At 38.0% G+C, this 17,034-nt stretch overlaps 1 protein-coding gene across 1 annotated transcript in view; it reads left to right on the top strand.

Annotated features, from left to right (window-relative positions):
- SYTL3 (synaptotagmin like 3) overlaps positions 1–17,034 on the top strand; it is a 33,554-nt gene that overhangs the window by 9,995 nt on the left and 6,525 nt on the right. Inside the window, exons 4-11 of the mRNA XM_037391842.1 lie at positions 24–88; positions 2,700–2,751; positions 4,054–4,126; positions 5,077–5,149; positions 8,327–8,451; positions 12,050–12,190; positions 14,939–15,117; positions 16,063–16,165. Coding sequence (XP_037247739.1) covers positions 24–88; positions 2,700–2,751; positions 4,054–4,126; positions 5,077–5,149; positions 8,327–8,451; positions 12,050–12,190; positions 14,939–15,117; positions 16,063–16,165 — 811 coding nt within the window. The remainder of the gene's footprint in view (positions 1–23; positions 89–2,699; positions 2,752–4,053; positions 4,127–5,076; positions 5,150–8,326; positions 8,452–12,049; positions 12,191–14,938; positions 15,118–16,062; positions 16,166–17,034) is intronic.

Genomic DNA, 17,034 nt, shown 5'->3' with positions numbered 1-17,034 from the left:
AATGTCTTTTGCTTGTTTTTCAGAGATGTGAAAGTAAAGGCTGGTGAATGGTTCTTTGAGGAACGAGCAAAGAAATACCCAGGTGAAGGTAAATCACTGGAACAGACCGTAAATTTCTGTGTAATGTGTAGTCCTCATCTAAGTGAAGCACAGAATGATGTCTGCTGGTGTATTGAATGTTTCTTCCACTTGGCGAGAGATTTGTTAGAAATTATCATGCAGTGCATCTTGTGTGCACTAAATAAAACATCAACACAAACTAGCAGAATGCATTTGGAAGTATAATTTATTTTGTATTAGTAATAAGAATAAGAAAATTGCTGGGCATATCCGTTTGAATTAATGAGTGTGTAAGACTTCTAAGAAACACAATGACATGAAATAAATATAGAAACGCTTCAAATATATGTGCAGGAAGGAAATGGTCTTGCATGCATTGTTTGTCAAAACTTCGGTTGTTTTCACTGAGAGAGTTCTAAAGCTTAAAGAAATGACAGAATGGAAAAAAGAAAAAAATTATAGCTATAAATCAATGAGAGAGCTAAATGCTTAATGTTTCTTTACTCAGCCATCTGTGCCATTGCTTTGTGTTCAGTCTTTTCAGTGCAATTAAAAAGACAAAGACCTAAAAGAAATTACAGAGGATGTGGATGGATTGCTCTACGGGGAATGTGTTTCACCAGCCAAGGGGCTGTCTTCGTTTTCACTACAGTGACTGCTGGGGTGGAGAGGATTTCCTTCCTCTTTCCCTGGAAGTGCCAGTTTGGATAGGCAACTGTTTCACTTTGTGCCTGACTGTAGCTAAATGTTACGGTTTCACTTCCAGTATCTGTGTTGCTTCTAGCTGGTAAAAAGGAAGATGCTGGGCCTTTTTAAGATCTCTTAGGAAACTTTAATGGAAATAATTTTATAAATGGAAGAACGTAGTCAGGCAAATTTTGGGTAGTAGGTATTCATGAAAGACAGCAGGTAGCATATTAAGAACTATAATTCCTGCTAAAACAATTCATTTTAAATTTGGAAGATTTCACTGAATTCCATTCTAGTTAACACAATTTCTAATTTTAAAGTATTAGTTGACAGATCTTTTAAAGCATAGTTGTATCCAATAACCATTGTTAAGAATTTTCCCTCATATTCTTTCCAGCAAGTCTAAAGCCAGTCATTTTACCAGTCTCTCTGTTATTGAAGTTGCTATGTTGTTCTCAGACACTGAATCTGATATAGCAAGGTGCTGACTGTCCTTCTTTCCAGTGAAATAAATGAGTTCTCACCTTGCATTATCAATGCTTTGTAGGTGCTTGAAGCATTTTGCTTAGTTACTCTAATAGTTATACTGTTGACGTCACAAAGATCTAAGGATATACAGAAGATAAGCCTGCAGGGAGAAATATGTTTTGTTTAGTTCCTTTGGTTAGACCAACTGGTATAATTAAAGGGGTGAAAAAATGGCAGACTTTGAAATACAGCAGCTGTCCCAGTTAGGTTCTTCGAGCCTGGAGAGACAGTGCCCTCTCTTGGTATGAAAATATAACACTAGTGAAGTATTCACTGGAAAATAACAGGAAATAAAACACGTTACAGTGAAATTTTCTCATGTTGCAGAGTAAAAAACCTCCATGTTACATCAGTATGCTTTTTATTAATTTTGTGTAGCTTCTACCTGAAGAATAAAAATCATATTTCATAAAACTGATGGGTTTCCTTTACTGACTAATAAATTTTAAACGAAATTATTTAACGCTGCAATAAAGATACCAAATATTACTTGCTAATAACAGAGCATTAAGCCTGGAGTTCTGATTGAAATTTGTAGCAGCAATAAGCTGATTATTGTTTCTACCATCACCATGGTCTACTACTTTTACGTAAGTGATATGTTATAATTAATGACATCTTCAGCAAAGTGTGGATCACGTGATGCTTTCTGTATTAGGAATGATTAGTGATTAAGGCCACTCCAGATATTTTCAGTTGGCCATTTGTTACATGCATTTAGCCCTTCTTTCTGTTTGCGATCGCTCAGGAGCAAACTACATTTTTATGATTCTTCATTGTTCGTGCCTGTTGGAGCACTTGCTCCTTGGTGTTCTTTACATCATGTGGCTGCTCACCTGAGGAATGTGACATGGTTGCTATTTACCCACAGGGATGGCCTTAGCAAAGGGGTTTGCTCACGTTTGTGAGTTGGTCATGTGTTTTCACGATTGCTCAGATCTCTAGTAGGAAAAGTGAAAAGAATTTTTCATAAGATGCAAGAGATGACCATGTGCCTACTCTCGTATGCATTTTCAAGCTTTCCATAGTGTTTGAGTTTTATGGTTGAAGTGTGCACTATCTGCCTCCTGGATCTTGGGAAGCTGAGAGCACTTAGCCTGCAGGAATGGGCCTGTTAGCATCCGTGCCTGATTGTCCTCGGCATTTGTGATAAGCTGGTCTGAACATGTCACCTGCAAGAAGTGAAGGTGGTCATGATACAGTTTGTGATATGAGAGAAACTTGCGTGTTGCTTGGCATGTATCCTGCTACATCGGGTGGGGGTTGATTTCACTCCTGACTTGCATGTGTGTGAGCTTTTGTCAATACAGGCCGCTTTCTGAAAGACACTGATTTTAAAAAGTGTTGTACAGGTGTTAGTAACTGCTGTTGTTGCTAAATAACCTTTGGGTGGTTTGGGGGTTTTTTGTTCTCCTTCGCAGGCAGACATGAAACAGTTGGCGCAAAGCTCTTGAAATCTTACCAGAAACTGAGGTAAGACTCAAAAAAGGACAAATGGTCCTAGGACACTAAGAATTTGTATAGGCGATATATTGTATGTTATAAACCAGCCAGAAGTTTGTAATTTTTTGTTATGAAAACCAAATTTCAGTACCTTTGGAGTGCAAATGATAAAAGCATAGAAAAATCGGCACTTTGTCAGCTATCCATAGAAAGGGTCTCAAGTACAAAAAAGAATACTATGTTTAGAGTAATATTGTCTTATTTACTTAAAATGAAGAGACATTTTTGTTATATGTGCTTTTGTTTTTCATAGCTGTTTACACCATTATCTTTCAAATTTACACATTACTTTTAAAGGCTCAGAGGTGAAAATTATCGACTAGGTGTATTAGCAAAAGCATCATTATTTGCTCAATGGGAGATATTGCTGATTTGATAGCTTTAGAATAAACAGTAGACAAGAAGCTCTATATTCAGTAAGACACGTCCACTTCCCAAACTTCAAACGAGGAAAAGGTCCAGCTTACATGGAATAAATATATTTTGACTTGATGCCTAAGCATGACTGTACTTAAGTTATTACCAGTGGTACATAATGAAACAACAGTCTACTTAAACTATATTGTATAAAAGAAACCCTCTTCCCTAAAAAAAAAAAAAAAAGCAAAAATAAGATACAAAGAGATGGCCTCAATTTTACGATAATTATCTGATGAGACATAGCTGCATAAGACAGAAACTTAAGGTCAGCTAGATATGATCCTAACCAGGGCTGCATAAGGACTTCCTTTTACCTAGATGTGGTAAAAGTAAAAGAGAATGCAAAAAGGAAGTTCACCAGCAGCCTTAGGGTCCATGATTGTGCTGTGATAACAGAATTGGTCAGATAAGTCCTATTTTTATTTTACAGAGAGGGGCTATTTACAACAGATGAAATGGCTGGAATGCTGTAAAAGGGCTGTAACAGTTTTGGGCCCAGGCAAGGAAGGATCCTTTTAGTATTGTAAATAAAGATGACTGTTTTCTGAAAACAGGGGTGTGTTACACAGGAATTGTGTTTTAACACTTGGGACGCAGACTGTAATACTGCCAACCATATAAAAGTCTTGGAAACCTGTCCTAAATTAGGTCTTCCTGATTGTTTTAAATTATTAATTCTGCCTAGAGCAGCCCAAGATTGAGAAGATAGAAAGGTAGTCCTAATTCTTACAGAGGCAAGACACAGGGTCTCAACTCAGATCTTTAGATACTGTGCATGAACATGGTGTATTTATCCATCTATTAGCATAATATATTAATTGTTGCACTGTTTATTGTCTCTTAAATTCCTAGTAAAATTTCTGTCGTACCTCCAACTCCACCTCCTTTCACAGAATCCACAGCAGGAAGCAATGTGATGGTAAATGTACGTATTACAAAATATACATATACACACACCTCTTAGGGTGTCATGAAAAGACCAGCCACAGAAATACAGTAAATAGCAACTGCTGTAGCATCATATTGCAATATAAATTCTGCTTTATGTTCCTTTGTAAATATTTTTTTTTAATCTGCTTTGATAGTAGGAGAGAAAGGTCAGAGGCTATCATGAGGGATATTTTCAGTTAGTGTTCAGTTTTTGAGGGAAGCAATTAACCGCTCTACCTGGTCCTAGAATACTGCATCTGGGTTTTTTGTGCCTCACTACAGGAGGGTTCGACTGAGATCTCCTCAGCTTCCCTCCAGCCTGAAGGATCCAATGATATTCAATAGTCATTTATAAAGTGATCATTCCACATATTACTTTCATTACTGAGTGACAAACAGTGAATTTGATGGTTGCCTTTGCCTTAGAGTTTCTAGTGGACAGAATAATAGGATATGGCTCCGAACTAATCAAAATCACACTACGTTACTCTTTCAGTTCATTCTGTATGGGGTCATAAGGCCCTGGTTTTGAAGCCCACTGCAATTCTGTAAACATTCTAATATGTGTATACCTGGAGACTGATTCAGAGCCACGGGAGCATCTGTAATAGACAGGTCTTTCCTACTTGAAGTATTAATTACATTACAGCAAATCAGTGATGTAATTAGTTGTACTTATGAAATTGCTGTGTGATCTTCCTACAAGGAGTTCTACTTATATATCAAAAAGCGTGGAACTGAAAAGATCATTTTCCATCTTCATACATCAGTTGTGACAGTTTTCAACCATGTCAACATGTCCTCAGATGCATTTGTCTACAGAAGTGAGCAAAGGGCTGCGGCCTTACCATCTGATTGTTATGTGGTCTGTAGATGTCTGATCGTGGAAACTTACAAACAGCAAATATTTTGTGTTTTCTTACTCTTGGCATCTCCTGTTTGCAGGAACTCGGACAGTCTAAAAGTTTTAATAAATCTGTGGAAAACTTGTTTTTATCTCTCACAACACATATAAAAAGTAAGTTGCTTTCACTGCTTTGTCATTCTAGAGTAATGTAGTCAGATGTTTCAAACTTTCGGCCAAATTGTTGGCCAAAAATAGTTATTTAAAAAGGGTATTAAGTAATGGCTGAAATGACTAATGCCAAGACTGAGCCAACCTGAAAAATAATACAGTAAGCCTAATTCTTCAGTATTCTGCTAGTTTAACAAGCTGATGATACCAACCCAGAATGCCTTTCTTGTAGAGATGTGAAAAGAATGTATGATGTTATCTTTAAATGTACTGGGTGTTCAGATGCAGTATACTTACCTCATGTTAGCACAGAGTAATAACCACTTTCTGCTGTAGTGATCTTTGTGTTATCTCACTGAACCCCAACTGACCCTGTCAAAGAATCTATCATGTAATGAAAATAGAGTTTAATATTTTCATTCACTGGCAATTTTCAAGAGGACTTCCTTCCTCTTTCTCAGTCTGTCTAGTTATGTGGTTTCTTTCAGTGCATACTTCTAAAAGCCAGCCAGTCCTAACAACTCTTCTTTCATTCTGGTACTTTTGATTCCTTCCGTGCACTTACGCTGCCTGCTGTTCTTTAGGGTGCAGGTTGTGTATGTGTCTCTGAGGCTAACTACACTGAGAACAGCCAGCCTTTGTGAAGAGCAAATTAAAGGCATCAGTGTCCAGAGGAAAACAGCTTCTGAGCCTTATGAAGATTACAGGGGGTTGCAGATTTGCATGTATTTGAATAAGCCTTAGTGTTTTCTTACTAGCTTCGTTTTAGACAATCCCAAATGTGAGATTAGACCTGAATAAATTTGGCTTTAGTGCCTTTCTGCCTTTCCCCCTAACTCTTGTCTTAGCTCTTGTTTGGTCTTTCTCTAACTTCTTCCACCCATCCTAAAGGCCTGCTTTCCTTTAACTACACAAATTTAATGTTCCGTCTGTGTGAACACATGTTAAAGCTATGCAAGCTAATTTAATGGTTCACTGCTACCAAAAGGAAGGTCCTATTTCCCCCTGGTCTGTCTTCTTGCTCTATTTCTGGCCTTATGCTGCCATCGCTCACCTTGAATTAGCACCTGTGTTTCTGGACCCCTCTGGAAACTGATTTAGCTAATTAAAAAGGCAGAACATTAACCCAGACAAAACACATAGGTACTTTTCTGCTGGTTTAGTGAGTTAAATTGGCTCAAGGTAGGGTATATATGTTGGAGCCTGCACAACAGAGGGTGCTGTGCCGTGTGGCCAGGAGCCAGGGGTTAAGGAGGGAAGAGCAGTGGTTGCAGAGGGGGATTGACATCAAGCTGTTCAGTTCAGATGAAACCCCACTCAGGTGCTGTCATATCATCCTCAGGGTAGAACCTTTTAATTTGTGAGAAAATAACAGGCTGTTGCACTCACTGAAGTCCATAATTAAAAAGTATAGGAAGTCTTACAGAGAAAAAGACTGGGGCTCCTCGACTTAAGGAAAGAGCTCTTCCAGACAGTGTGGCCTCTTAATGAAACCTGGTACTGTGCTGATTAATGCTTTCGGTCAGGAGTGTCTAAAGTTAGTACTTAGTATCTTATCTAGATGAAAGTGTCCTCGTTCGCAGAGGTATTTTGTACACCCAGCTCCTGTGTATTGCAGTAAATAAACCCGGAGAACCTTGTTATGCCTCTGATTCTATCACTGGAGCCAGTGAGTGTGTGTGTCTGAGAGCAGTGGGAACAAAGGATTAGCGCGTGCAGCACAATGCCACCATTGTGCTATCTGCTCGTTATGCTGTTACCTCCTGTTCCAGCGTGGTTTGGCAGCAACAGGAGATTATAATCCAATGGTTACCATTTGGTGAATATAAAATGAGTTGCTGGTTGTAGTTTTATTTGCAGTGCGAAATCACCCTTGGCACTGGAGATAGCATCCATCTTACTGACCATTTGGGTAGAGAAGCCAAAGGAGGAATAGATATGAAAACTGAACAAACAATCATTTTTTTTCTCACAGTAACCTGTTCATTTTAAGAGGGTGTGAGGCAAGCTTGTGTTTCTGCTTCTACTGCTGGTCAAGCTACTCAGATTTTATCTGCTCCTTTAGATTTCTTACTCCAGTCTCTTCTATGATCTCTGATTTCACTGTGTGTTTTAAAAACATGGTTTCATTTACAGCCAGAGATGACTTAATTGAGCCTGCCTGTCAATATATCACATGATGTCTTAATGGTGTACATAGAGTACAGTAAACATCTGAGGACCAATTGCTGCTAATAACAAAACTAACCCAAAGTGGCTTTAAAAATCACACTTTAGAGTGCCATTGTTTTTGAATACCATAATGACATACTGTCTGCTGTCTGAGGTTCCTCCACAGAGGCTGATGTTGTGAGAGAAATATTTATTTCTTCTGTATGAATTAAACATATGATAGCTATTTCATGTACCACTTAAAAGTCATTAATTCTTCATGAGAGACTAGGACTTACAACAAAGTGTCTGCTGCTAAGCCTACTAGTTTTCAACTTCAGAAATCATGGATAAGTGCTGCCCTTTCCTTTAAGTGAAATTCTGGCTGTACCCTGAGGAATAAGAAGCAAAAAGTGGTTCACTAAATGTCCAGTTGCCCTATAGATTTATTTGACAATAAACTAGATGTTACTGAAGTGCTAATTCAATAAAGTACTTAAGTATGGACATAGCTTATCCATATGAGTGATGTTATTGGAGTCGGTGAGGGCTACTCATATTCTTAAAATTATATGTGATTTGGGACCAGAGTATGTAATAGCTCTCCTTTCATCCATATTTTGTATAAATTTCTAAGTATTTTCCAATATGTTTTGCTTTATAATTTCCACTGTTGTGTCACTGTGTTGTTAGAATGATCTTGCTTTTACCCTGAAACAAACCAAACTGCTTTACAAATCAAACTGTATATAGGGACTGTAGTAGCTACCACACAATTCCTTGCAGCAGCTATAATGATAAGAAGCAAGGAGCGTAATTTCCAGTTGAAAAGGCAGGAAAGATTCAGGTAGGCAAAATATAATTATACAAAATGGGACAAGCACTTGCCTTCCCATCTGTTTCTTACTCTTAGGAGATCAATACTAAAATTGCAGGATGAAAGTTTGAAAGCTACAGAATTAACCTATAAATCTACAGGATTGCTCTCAATGTTTATTATGGTGACTTCTCTCTTTATTTTCACTTCAGAGATCTCTAAATCCCAGAATGATATGGCTGACAGACGTCTTCTAACCACAGATTATGGGCAGAGCATGGAAAGAAGGAAGCAAAGAAGGAGCCAGTCTGACACTGCCATCAATGTTACAAGCAGGGTATCCGTGTTGTTATACACAGTCTCTAACTCTAAGGGCCGTTTCAGGAACGGAATATATTTGTAAGACTAATGACTTACACAGTGGAATTTTACTTTTATTATACAGGCAGTGCTTAGCTGATGTTCACTGACCCTGGCCAGAAGCCTGATTCCTCACGAAGTTTTTGACTGAGTCTGCACACTTGATCTCAGCTCAGAGCTGGAATGTTAGACTGAGATTTTACAAAGACCCTCACACAGGGAGAGAGAGGATGGGTTGTTTGGCTCTCAGGCACTCACAGGCTCTCTTGAGGCTGATTGATGTCTGCTCTTTGTGATTGTTGGGCTGCAGGGAGGTGCTCTGTCTCTTGTTCTCCTCCTGCCCCTCTTACTGCTGAACCAAGCTATGACCATCCAAAACCCATCCTGATGCTTTCTGAGCACTTTTTAATTTGGGAAAAAGAAAACGCTGACTGCTGTTAGTTGTTGGGCAATTTCCCTTTTCCTTTTGCTTTGGTTACAGTCTCTAGCTTTCAGTGTTTTCCTGAGGAGTTTGACAAAAATCCAGCAGGACTGAAGATGATGTCACGCATCTGCTGTACAGTTACACAGAAGATTTTGTTTTGTACACTTTTACCTCTCAAGTGACAGAACTTTGTCCGTACTCAATTTTCCACATAATGTGTACTTACTGAATCTCCTTGTTCATCTGAATGAGGTAAATGTGGTCTGCTAAGTGCCTGAATTAGATGCTGAGAAAAGCTTTTGCTTTGGGCCAGACCTCATGGCAAATATTACTCACAGCTCCCTTGGTGCACACTTGTCACTTTCCTCTGAAGCGTTAGGTGTTGATAAGTGGAAGAAACAGGATGTCAGACCACATGGGCTAGTGGTTTAAATTGGCCCAGAAGGGTCTGTAAACTCTGGAAAATTAGTTCTGGTATTTTTGTATGCAATTATATTATATGGCAACAATTATTAACTACCCGAGTGCTGCTTTGATTGTGGCAAACCACACTTCAGTGTGACTTTATTCCAGTGGCAGAACACTGCTCTTCTAATGCATTGGAAAACATCAAGTTGGAGGTGATATGAACTTAAACTATGCTTCGTTAAATGCTGATCACACATAGCCTGTCATGTTTAAAAGATGGATATGGATTCTTTGGCTTTTAGAAATATATTAGTAGGAGATTCCAAATTATTTGTGTGTGGGTTTAATAGCCCATTTAAAGATTTAGGACTTAATTTATGTCTACCATTTCCGTTACAGATTTTGAAAGATAGGTTTCAATGCTGTTTGTGTGTCAGAGTACTATTTCTCTGAGTCAGGAAGCTTTTGTTTCATTCAAACCAATTAGACTATATTTAAGCTAGACTTTTAGTTTTGCTAGAATTGCTGTTGATACCTTTTTCTTGTAAAAGTCATCTTAGCCATTTAGGTTGTTTTAATATTGAAAGAAATTTTACTTGTCTGTCCTTGCATTTATATGATGACTTAATGTATCTTTACTGTGATCTTAAAAGTTATTTTTAATCTCTATTAATGTCAATGGCACTATTGCATTATTCTTCCATTTATTTTTTTCTTTTCCATCTTTTTTTTCTTTCTTTAAATAAAGGTAGCTGTTTACATCCTTACTAGAACTATGGCTTAAGTTTAGGGACAGAACCTGTTTTAAATTACGCTTGCAAACCAACTAATTACTCACAATTATAACAAAATATGAAGTAGAAATCTTACTTGTGATTTCCACCCCAGAAAGAGCTTTCATTTTTGGAGAATGAATCAAAACATTATTTGTTCCCCTAGAAAGTGTACATTTTTCTCCTAGGAATGACTGGGAAGTAATAGCTGTAACTGCCATTTTGAATGTGCCAGGGTATAAGACTGGGGCACCACTTTATTCTCAAGAGCACTGTCTGTTTCTTGAGCAAGTTTTCCAAGTTTGTGATATGTTCAGAGCTTGATTTCTTCAGATTAAGTTTGAAAGAGATTGTGTTTAACTTCAGTGATAGTGAAAAAACAATCCAATGGCAAGAACTACCAGCCAACGTAAAATCTGGACTTAGGAAATTAATTGAATCGTGTTTTCTAGGGCCTTTCACCATCAGAATCTCTTAAGTTCATTAAAGGAACTGCAACTATACCTGCCTTACTGGGGGAACAAGCAGACACATGAAGCTTTGGAAGCTGTCTGCGGTGCATTGGTAGCTGTGTGTTACCCCTCTTGTGACAGCAGATGCATGCTGCTGCAGGGCTAGGTGGGAGTCTTGCTTATGTGACCTGATGTGAAGTTTAGCACTGGTAGTTATGTTGCCTTGTCAATCACTTCTGTTCTGTTTAACACAATAGAGAAGTCTTTATGATCCAAGTAGAAGCTAAAATTCATTGTGTAGTAGGTTATGTTGGTTAGCAAGTGAAATTGGTGGTGTTTCAGTTTTTTCTAATGCAGGGGACAATTTCTCTGCTGAGAAACATGATGTTTTGGTTTTGTTTGGGGGTTTTTGGTGGCTATATTCTAAATGCATAACAGCATACTGGTTTGGATTTTGCACATCCTGTTTTTTCAGAAGTAATCTCAATATATTATCTCCTCTGTTGTCCTCGTTCTTTAGTGCTTTCTGCTGATTGTGTAGGAGGGGTTCCCAGGTTTGTTAAAGATATATTACCTGTTCCTTTTAGGCAAATAAGGCCCAATCCTTTTTGTCGATTCAGTTACACTATATTCTTTCTAGTCTTTCAGGTAATCCCTGTTATACTTTTTTTAAAGAAATTATTTTCTTAGATCCTAATCACCTAAATTTTTTTACCTCACTCTTTTCCTATTCATTGAACTGTGAACGTACTTCTCATAGATTGTATTCTCTGGGGTAGCTGCATGCCAGAATGAGCTAAAATCTATTTTCAGCATATTTCTAGCCATCTGTATTAGTCTTTTGGCACTTCATTCTATTGTTATTGGTAACAGAGGTGGCTGAAGGTAAAGCTCAAGGAGTTTTGTTACTATATATCATAATTTTTCACAAATTATCAGGGTTTTCTTGGGAAAATGGGAAAGGTGAATGGACTTAGTTAAAGCAAAGTCAAGAGCACCTCAGAAATTTAAGCTTTTCCTGTAAGTAGAGCTAAACAAGAACTTGTGAGTCTGTTTCTATTTTCATTACGTTCATTCTTGCATGGGTAGACATGGGCATGTGTCATGCATATTGCAAAGTACTATTTTTAATTTCCTAGAGGCAAGAGGGTTTTTTTCTTCCAAAATTACTGTTTTGTTAAAGGCTAATAAGGCTTTTATTAGCATATTGCTACTTTTGGTGTGTTATTAGTAGGCTGTTGTTAGTAGTTGCTGTGGTGGTGATCCTTAGGTTAGGTAGTGGTTTGTTGATTTTAGAAAATTACGAATACAATGAATGTACTTCTAGCTGGGATGAAAGAGTTGTAAATCAACATCTAATGAAGTTACTACATTGCCTTTGAAAGCAAGCCAGCTATGTGGCATTGATCAGAGTGAATTGTAGCGATTTGCTACTGATTTTTCTTCCGATAGCATTCCTGAGGGAATCAATGCTTTTTTCTTCAGTATAAAAAAAATTACTTGATAAATTTCTTACAGATTAAAAGTACACCCAGTCTTCAGCAGCTCATCGCTGGGGCCCAAAATGACAGTGAAATTCTGACCAAAAGGAATTGCAAGGAGGAAGACATACCAACCAGTCCCACAAGTGACGCAGTTTTCTGTGATGGCAGAAAACATGTAAGTTAAAGGGTGAAGCACAACAGAGCAGGTGCTTAATGGGAACATACATAAAAGCTAAGATCTTGTGCAAAATGTTCACGTATTTTGGGTTATATTATGAAATGAAGGAAGAATTTTACTTAGGTTTGTATCTGATGAAAGTCTGACTACCCTTAGCACAGTCCTCATAGTAACACTTTTTGCAGTGAACTTTTTGCAGCATAAGCCCAATCAAATTAATAATGGATAATTGATAGATGGATAGATCCATTAATAATGAATAACGGATAGATCAGCTTCCTCTGAATTTTGCAAATGCAACTAACATTCTTCCTATTTTATGTTAGGGTTGGGATCATGGAACATGGCTCTTTCTAACCTAGTAGCTAGTTTTTTCTCTTAAAACTTTATTTAGCAGAAGGGTTTTGTTATTCTGCAAGAACTGTGGTAATGGAAATGTCAGTGGAAAATCAAATGTCAGAGTGTCAGCGGATGAAAAGGAAGCTGACAGTGATGGAAGCCAGGGGAGCAGTTCACAGGTTTAGGGGATGGCACTGAATCATTGACTGATGGATGGTATTTTGCAAATGAGAGAGGAGGAAGCCAGTTATGAATTAGTTCAGCACATGCTTTAAAGCTTCTGTGATTAACTGTGGAAGCTAATTTTTATGTATTAGTGATGAGGTTAGGCGGGGTGAAGTGTCCAAAGAATCCATGGTTGATGTTGTAAAGAAGGGAACTAAAATGACTTTTAGGGAATCAAATCAGCCTGCTCACTTTGCAGAGAAGTATAAACACACACAAGGACCTTGGTGCTCTCTGTCATTTACCACGTTGTGGAGTCTGAGATGTTAAACTGACAAATGGATAACAGTTTTGGATGACATTTGTGTTTCTAATGAGAACCGTCTGAACTGGGCTCTAAACAGCCCAGGCTTAAAACTGAAACATTTTCTATCTTACAAAGGGAAAGATCAAGTACCATTAAAATTTCCTTTGTGGGTAAGTGTTGGATGTTGATGACTGCTTCATGAAAATGTGTCTTTCAAAAAACCAGATGGCATTGCTTCCAGTCATGCCAGCCAGAGTGTGATCCATGAAGTCATTGCTAAACCCTAGTTCACTGAATGAAAAGGATGAACGATTTCTGAACGATTTCTGCATTGAATCAGTGTGACTCCTGATCAGGTGGGAGACACATGTATTTATAGTCCAAACATCATTAATCAGAACACCTATCCAGCCTCTCTAAACAAATAAGAGGTTCTGTGGAAGAAATATGAGGGACTTTTGCAGAACTTTTTTGAGCACATATGACCTAAGACAAAAAATCTGTTTGCATTCCTTTGTCATGAAGGATTTTGGTGGAAAATAAGGATTTTGTGGTCAGATGAATAAAAATATATCAGTGAGTGAAAGAGCAGAGCTGAACAAAGCTGCAGGGAAATGGATTACACTGATACACACCTCGTGGAGGGAGCAAGGTTGCACACAACAAGCGTCAGGTCAGGACAATCCCAATGCTTGTTGTGACTTCCTCAGTAAGCAGTCTGACCCTTCTTTTGTCAAGTTTGTATGTTACTTAGAGCTTGTAAGATAGATAACTTCTTGAATTAATTGAGCTGTTGGTATGAATTTTAAAATGAATATTTGGCAAGCTGCTCAAGCGAAGAACATCATCTGCATGGAAGAGAGATACGATCTTACAAACACTGCTCTGCACTCTTAACTGCTGGGTTGTGCAATGCAGAACTCCTGGGTTAACCAGTCCTGTGTGGGCTGGTGTTTATTTTCAGAGGGAGGGGTGATCTGACACAGGTATCTTAGCAATCTAGGGCAGTGTTGCTGTGAGATTAATCATAATTGTGTCTTCGTGACATATGCTATGTAAGTTTCTAGGGCTCACCTTGAAGAATATCTTTATAAATTAATGCAGACCAAACTATTTTGATTGAGTTGACAGTTTGTTACAGTGAAGGCTAGATAGTACCATAAAGTTACATGTCTGTGCTGGGCCACAGGAAGAATTAAGAGTTTTTTCCTTCATTGCAGTTTTATGGCCTCTGTAAATGCTAGATAGAGTTGCTGTTTATATATGTGGATGGACAGCGTCCAACCTTTGCTCCATAGGCAGAAGTAGATGAAAGGAGAACAAAATGGCTAAGGCGAATTAGGAAACACCTTCTTTATGCACCAGCTTATGTCAACTGGATGCCTTTGTATTTTAATCTTTCCTGAACAGACTGCTCCGCTATGGAGTATGTAATTTTTGTAAGGAATTGGGGCATCTTGTAGAATATTTACTGGATGTGCAAGGCCACTTTCGGTTCCTGTAATACATGGTAGAACCCAAATGTCTTGGCAGTGTATTAAAAGCAGTCTAGTTCAATGTTTTGTGTGTTCTCAGATTTCAGAGGGGTTTTTTCACTCTTCCCCTTTCAGACACTTACCTTGTTTTTCTCATGGGAAGCCACATGGCAGTTTTATTCAGAGACAGTCTCTAGATCTAGAAGCTACCTAAGAAAGCATTTTCTTAGCCTAGAGAGCTTACTGAAAAGAAGAAGGCAAAGCAGTAGTTGCAATTGCAGTCATGATTTTCACAGCTGTTATGGAAGCAACAGAATGTTTTATACAGGTTACCATAAATTTTCATGATTTACAGTAGCTCTGCAGGCATGTCTGTAAAGATACTGACCTCTGAGGGAAATAAATGCTTTGTCCTGTTTGATCTGAAGCTACTTTCCCCAAACATTTGTCTTTTCTTAGGGGAGTTTGTATAGTCTTAACAGCACTTGCACTGAGACTGGCAATTTTGGCAAGACTAACGTCACAGGAGAAATAGAGTTTGCCATAAGATACATCTTCAAAGCTTGCATCTTAGAAATTTGCATCAAGGAATGCAAGAACCTGGCTTACGGAGAAGAGAAGAAGAAAAAGTGTAACCCGTAAGTATTTTGTAGAGACTGAGAATAGAAAAAAAAAATAAGGAAAATATTCTTGCTTTAAGATTGATGTATGATCACTCCTTTCCTTGCCAAGCTGCGAGCAAGCACTCTCTATTGGTAATACTCCTTAGTTTTGAAGCCATAATGCAAATACAGCCCACTGAACTCACATGAAAGGGAATATTTAAGTATTAATGTTCACATGACCTACACATGAGGAACTTTGAGTAGGAATGTATTGGTACTTGATAGTGGTCCAACTCAGCTTGCAGAAATTTTTTTTACTGGTTTTCCTTGAATCAGTGTTAGGGCAACTTTCAGCACTTTAAACAATCTTCCACTTTCACTGTAGTGGCTATTATAACAATTAGCACTTGTAAGATTTACAAATTATTATATACTATTTGCATGATTATACCTTTTTTTTTTTGCTACATGGTACTTGGTGATATAAAGATAAGATATTTTCTTCATTAACAAGCAGCAATGATCCTAAAGTTGATTTTGGATTTGTTTTTTTATTTGAGCACAGTATATGCTGTTTGTTGTCATCATAAAACTGTTACTACAGCTGACAGGGTGACTTCTTTGGTAGTGATTTTATTAGAGGCCAAGAGCATGAAAATGAAAGATTCCTATTCAGATCCTAATCCTTTCCCAATTAGAATAGAATTGAAACACATTAGCTGAATGATATACGGGGATCCTTATAGTCTGTCTGCTTTTATTGAGAAAAGATATAAACCACAATTTGCCATTTTATTGCTTGGAAAATTACAAAGTCAATAAAATTGTTTAAGAATTAAGAAAAAACTCTCATCTAATTAATTTTTCTTCTCAATTTGATTACTTTTATTCCTGACCTCCCTGATGTTCCCCCTGCCCTGTCCCCCACCTCCCCTCCTTTCTGGTGACTTTCCCTATATCCTTCTCTCTTTCTACAAGGTATGTTAAGGTTTATTTACTTCCCGATAAATCTCCTCGGAGTAAGCGGAAGACGGCTGTCAAAAAGAGCACAGTGGATCCAGAATTCAATGAGACTTTGAAGGTACCATTTTCAGTTGTGTGCTGCAAAGTGTGCTTTTCCATGGTAATGTCCTCTTTTGTAATGTGCAATTCTGCAAGTTCAGAGCTGTCCTGATGGAGCAAATCTAGAAGTCACTGACAACAAATTTTTTTTTTTAAAAAAACATGTTTTTCAGTTCAAATAAGAGAAAATGCTTTTGGAATTACAGTAGTAAATTGCAAACCATTGGAAGAGTCTGCCTTTGTCCATGAAAACACTTTTAGTGAATTCCAGTGTTGTTACCATGTGACAAAAGCAAAGTATAGACACATTTTTTTGTACATTCAGGAGCTAGGTGTATTGCAGAGCAGTTAGTATTTTACACAAGTGTCCCTTTCAACTGATGCTCCTTTTGTCAGTGCCACTGGAGTGTCTCTCTGCAGTTAGCTGAATGCTAACTCAGTTCCACCACCTTTGAAATGTTGTCTGCTTCCTTTTCCCTGGGCAACTGATGCCAGGCCATCTTTGTAGTGTCCAATTTCAAACATTAATCCCACCAGAGAACAGTAGTTATGTTTTTAATTCCTTAATGCCTTGCAATATTACTTCTTGCATCCTTGTAAGAACTGTGTGTAGAAAATAGGAGCCCTTATTCTCACCTCAGATACACCTAATGAAATGTGAAGCTGAAGCTGAGTACCATCGTCTGGGAGAGGCTGGATTAGTTTGGTTGTTCCCAGCTCCAGTTTTGTACTCAGATTGCTACAAACTTATTTTTTGTGTGCATAGCGAGTTGCAGTAGCACGTAAGATGATGAGTTCTTCGGTAATATGTTATCTTGGAAGAGACTTGAAACGAAGTTAATGGAGGGACAAACTTGCACAGTTGCTCCTTGAACTACTCAAAAGTTT

The sequence above is a fragment of the Falco rusticolus genome, chromosome 6, assembly GCF_015220075.1.
Source record: "Falco rusticolus isolate bFalRus1 chromosome 6, bFalRus1.pri, whole genome shotgun sequence".
Classification (NCBI taxonomy): Eukaryota; Metazoa; Chordata; class Aves; order Falconiformes; family Falconidae; genus Falco; species Falco rusticolus.
This window is presented reverse-complemented; position numbering and strand designations above follow the sequence as displayed.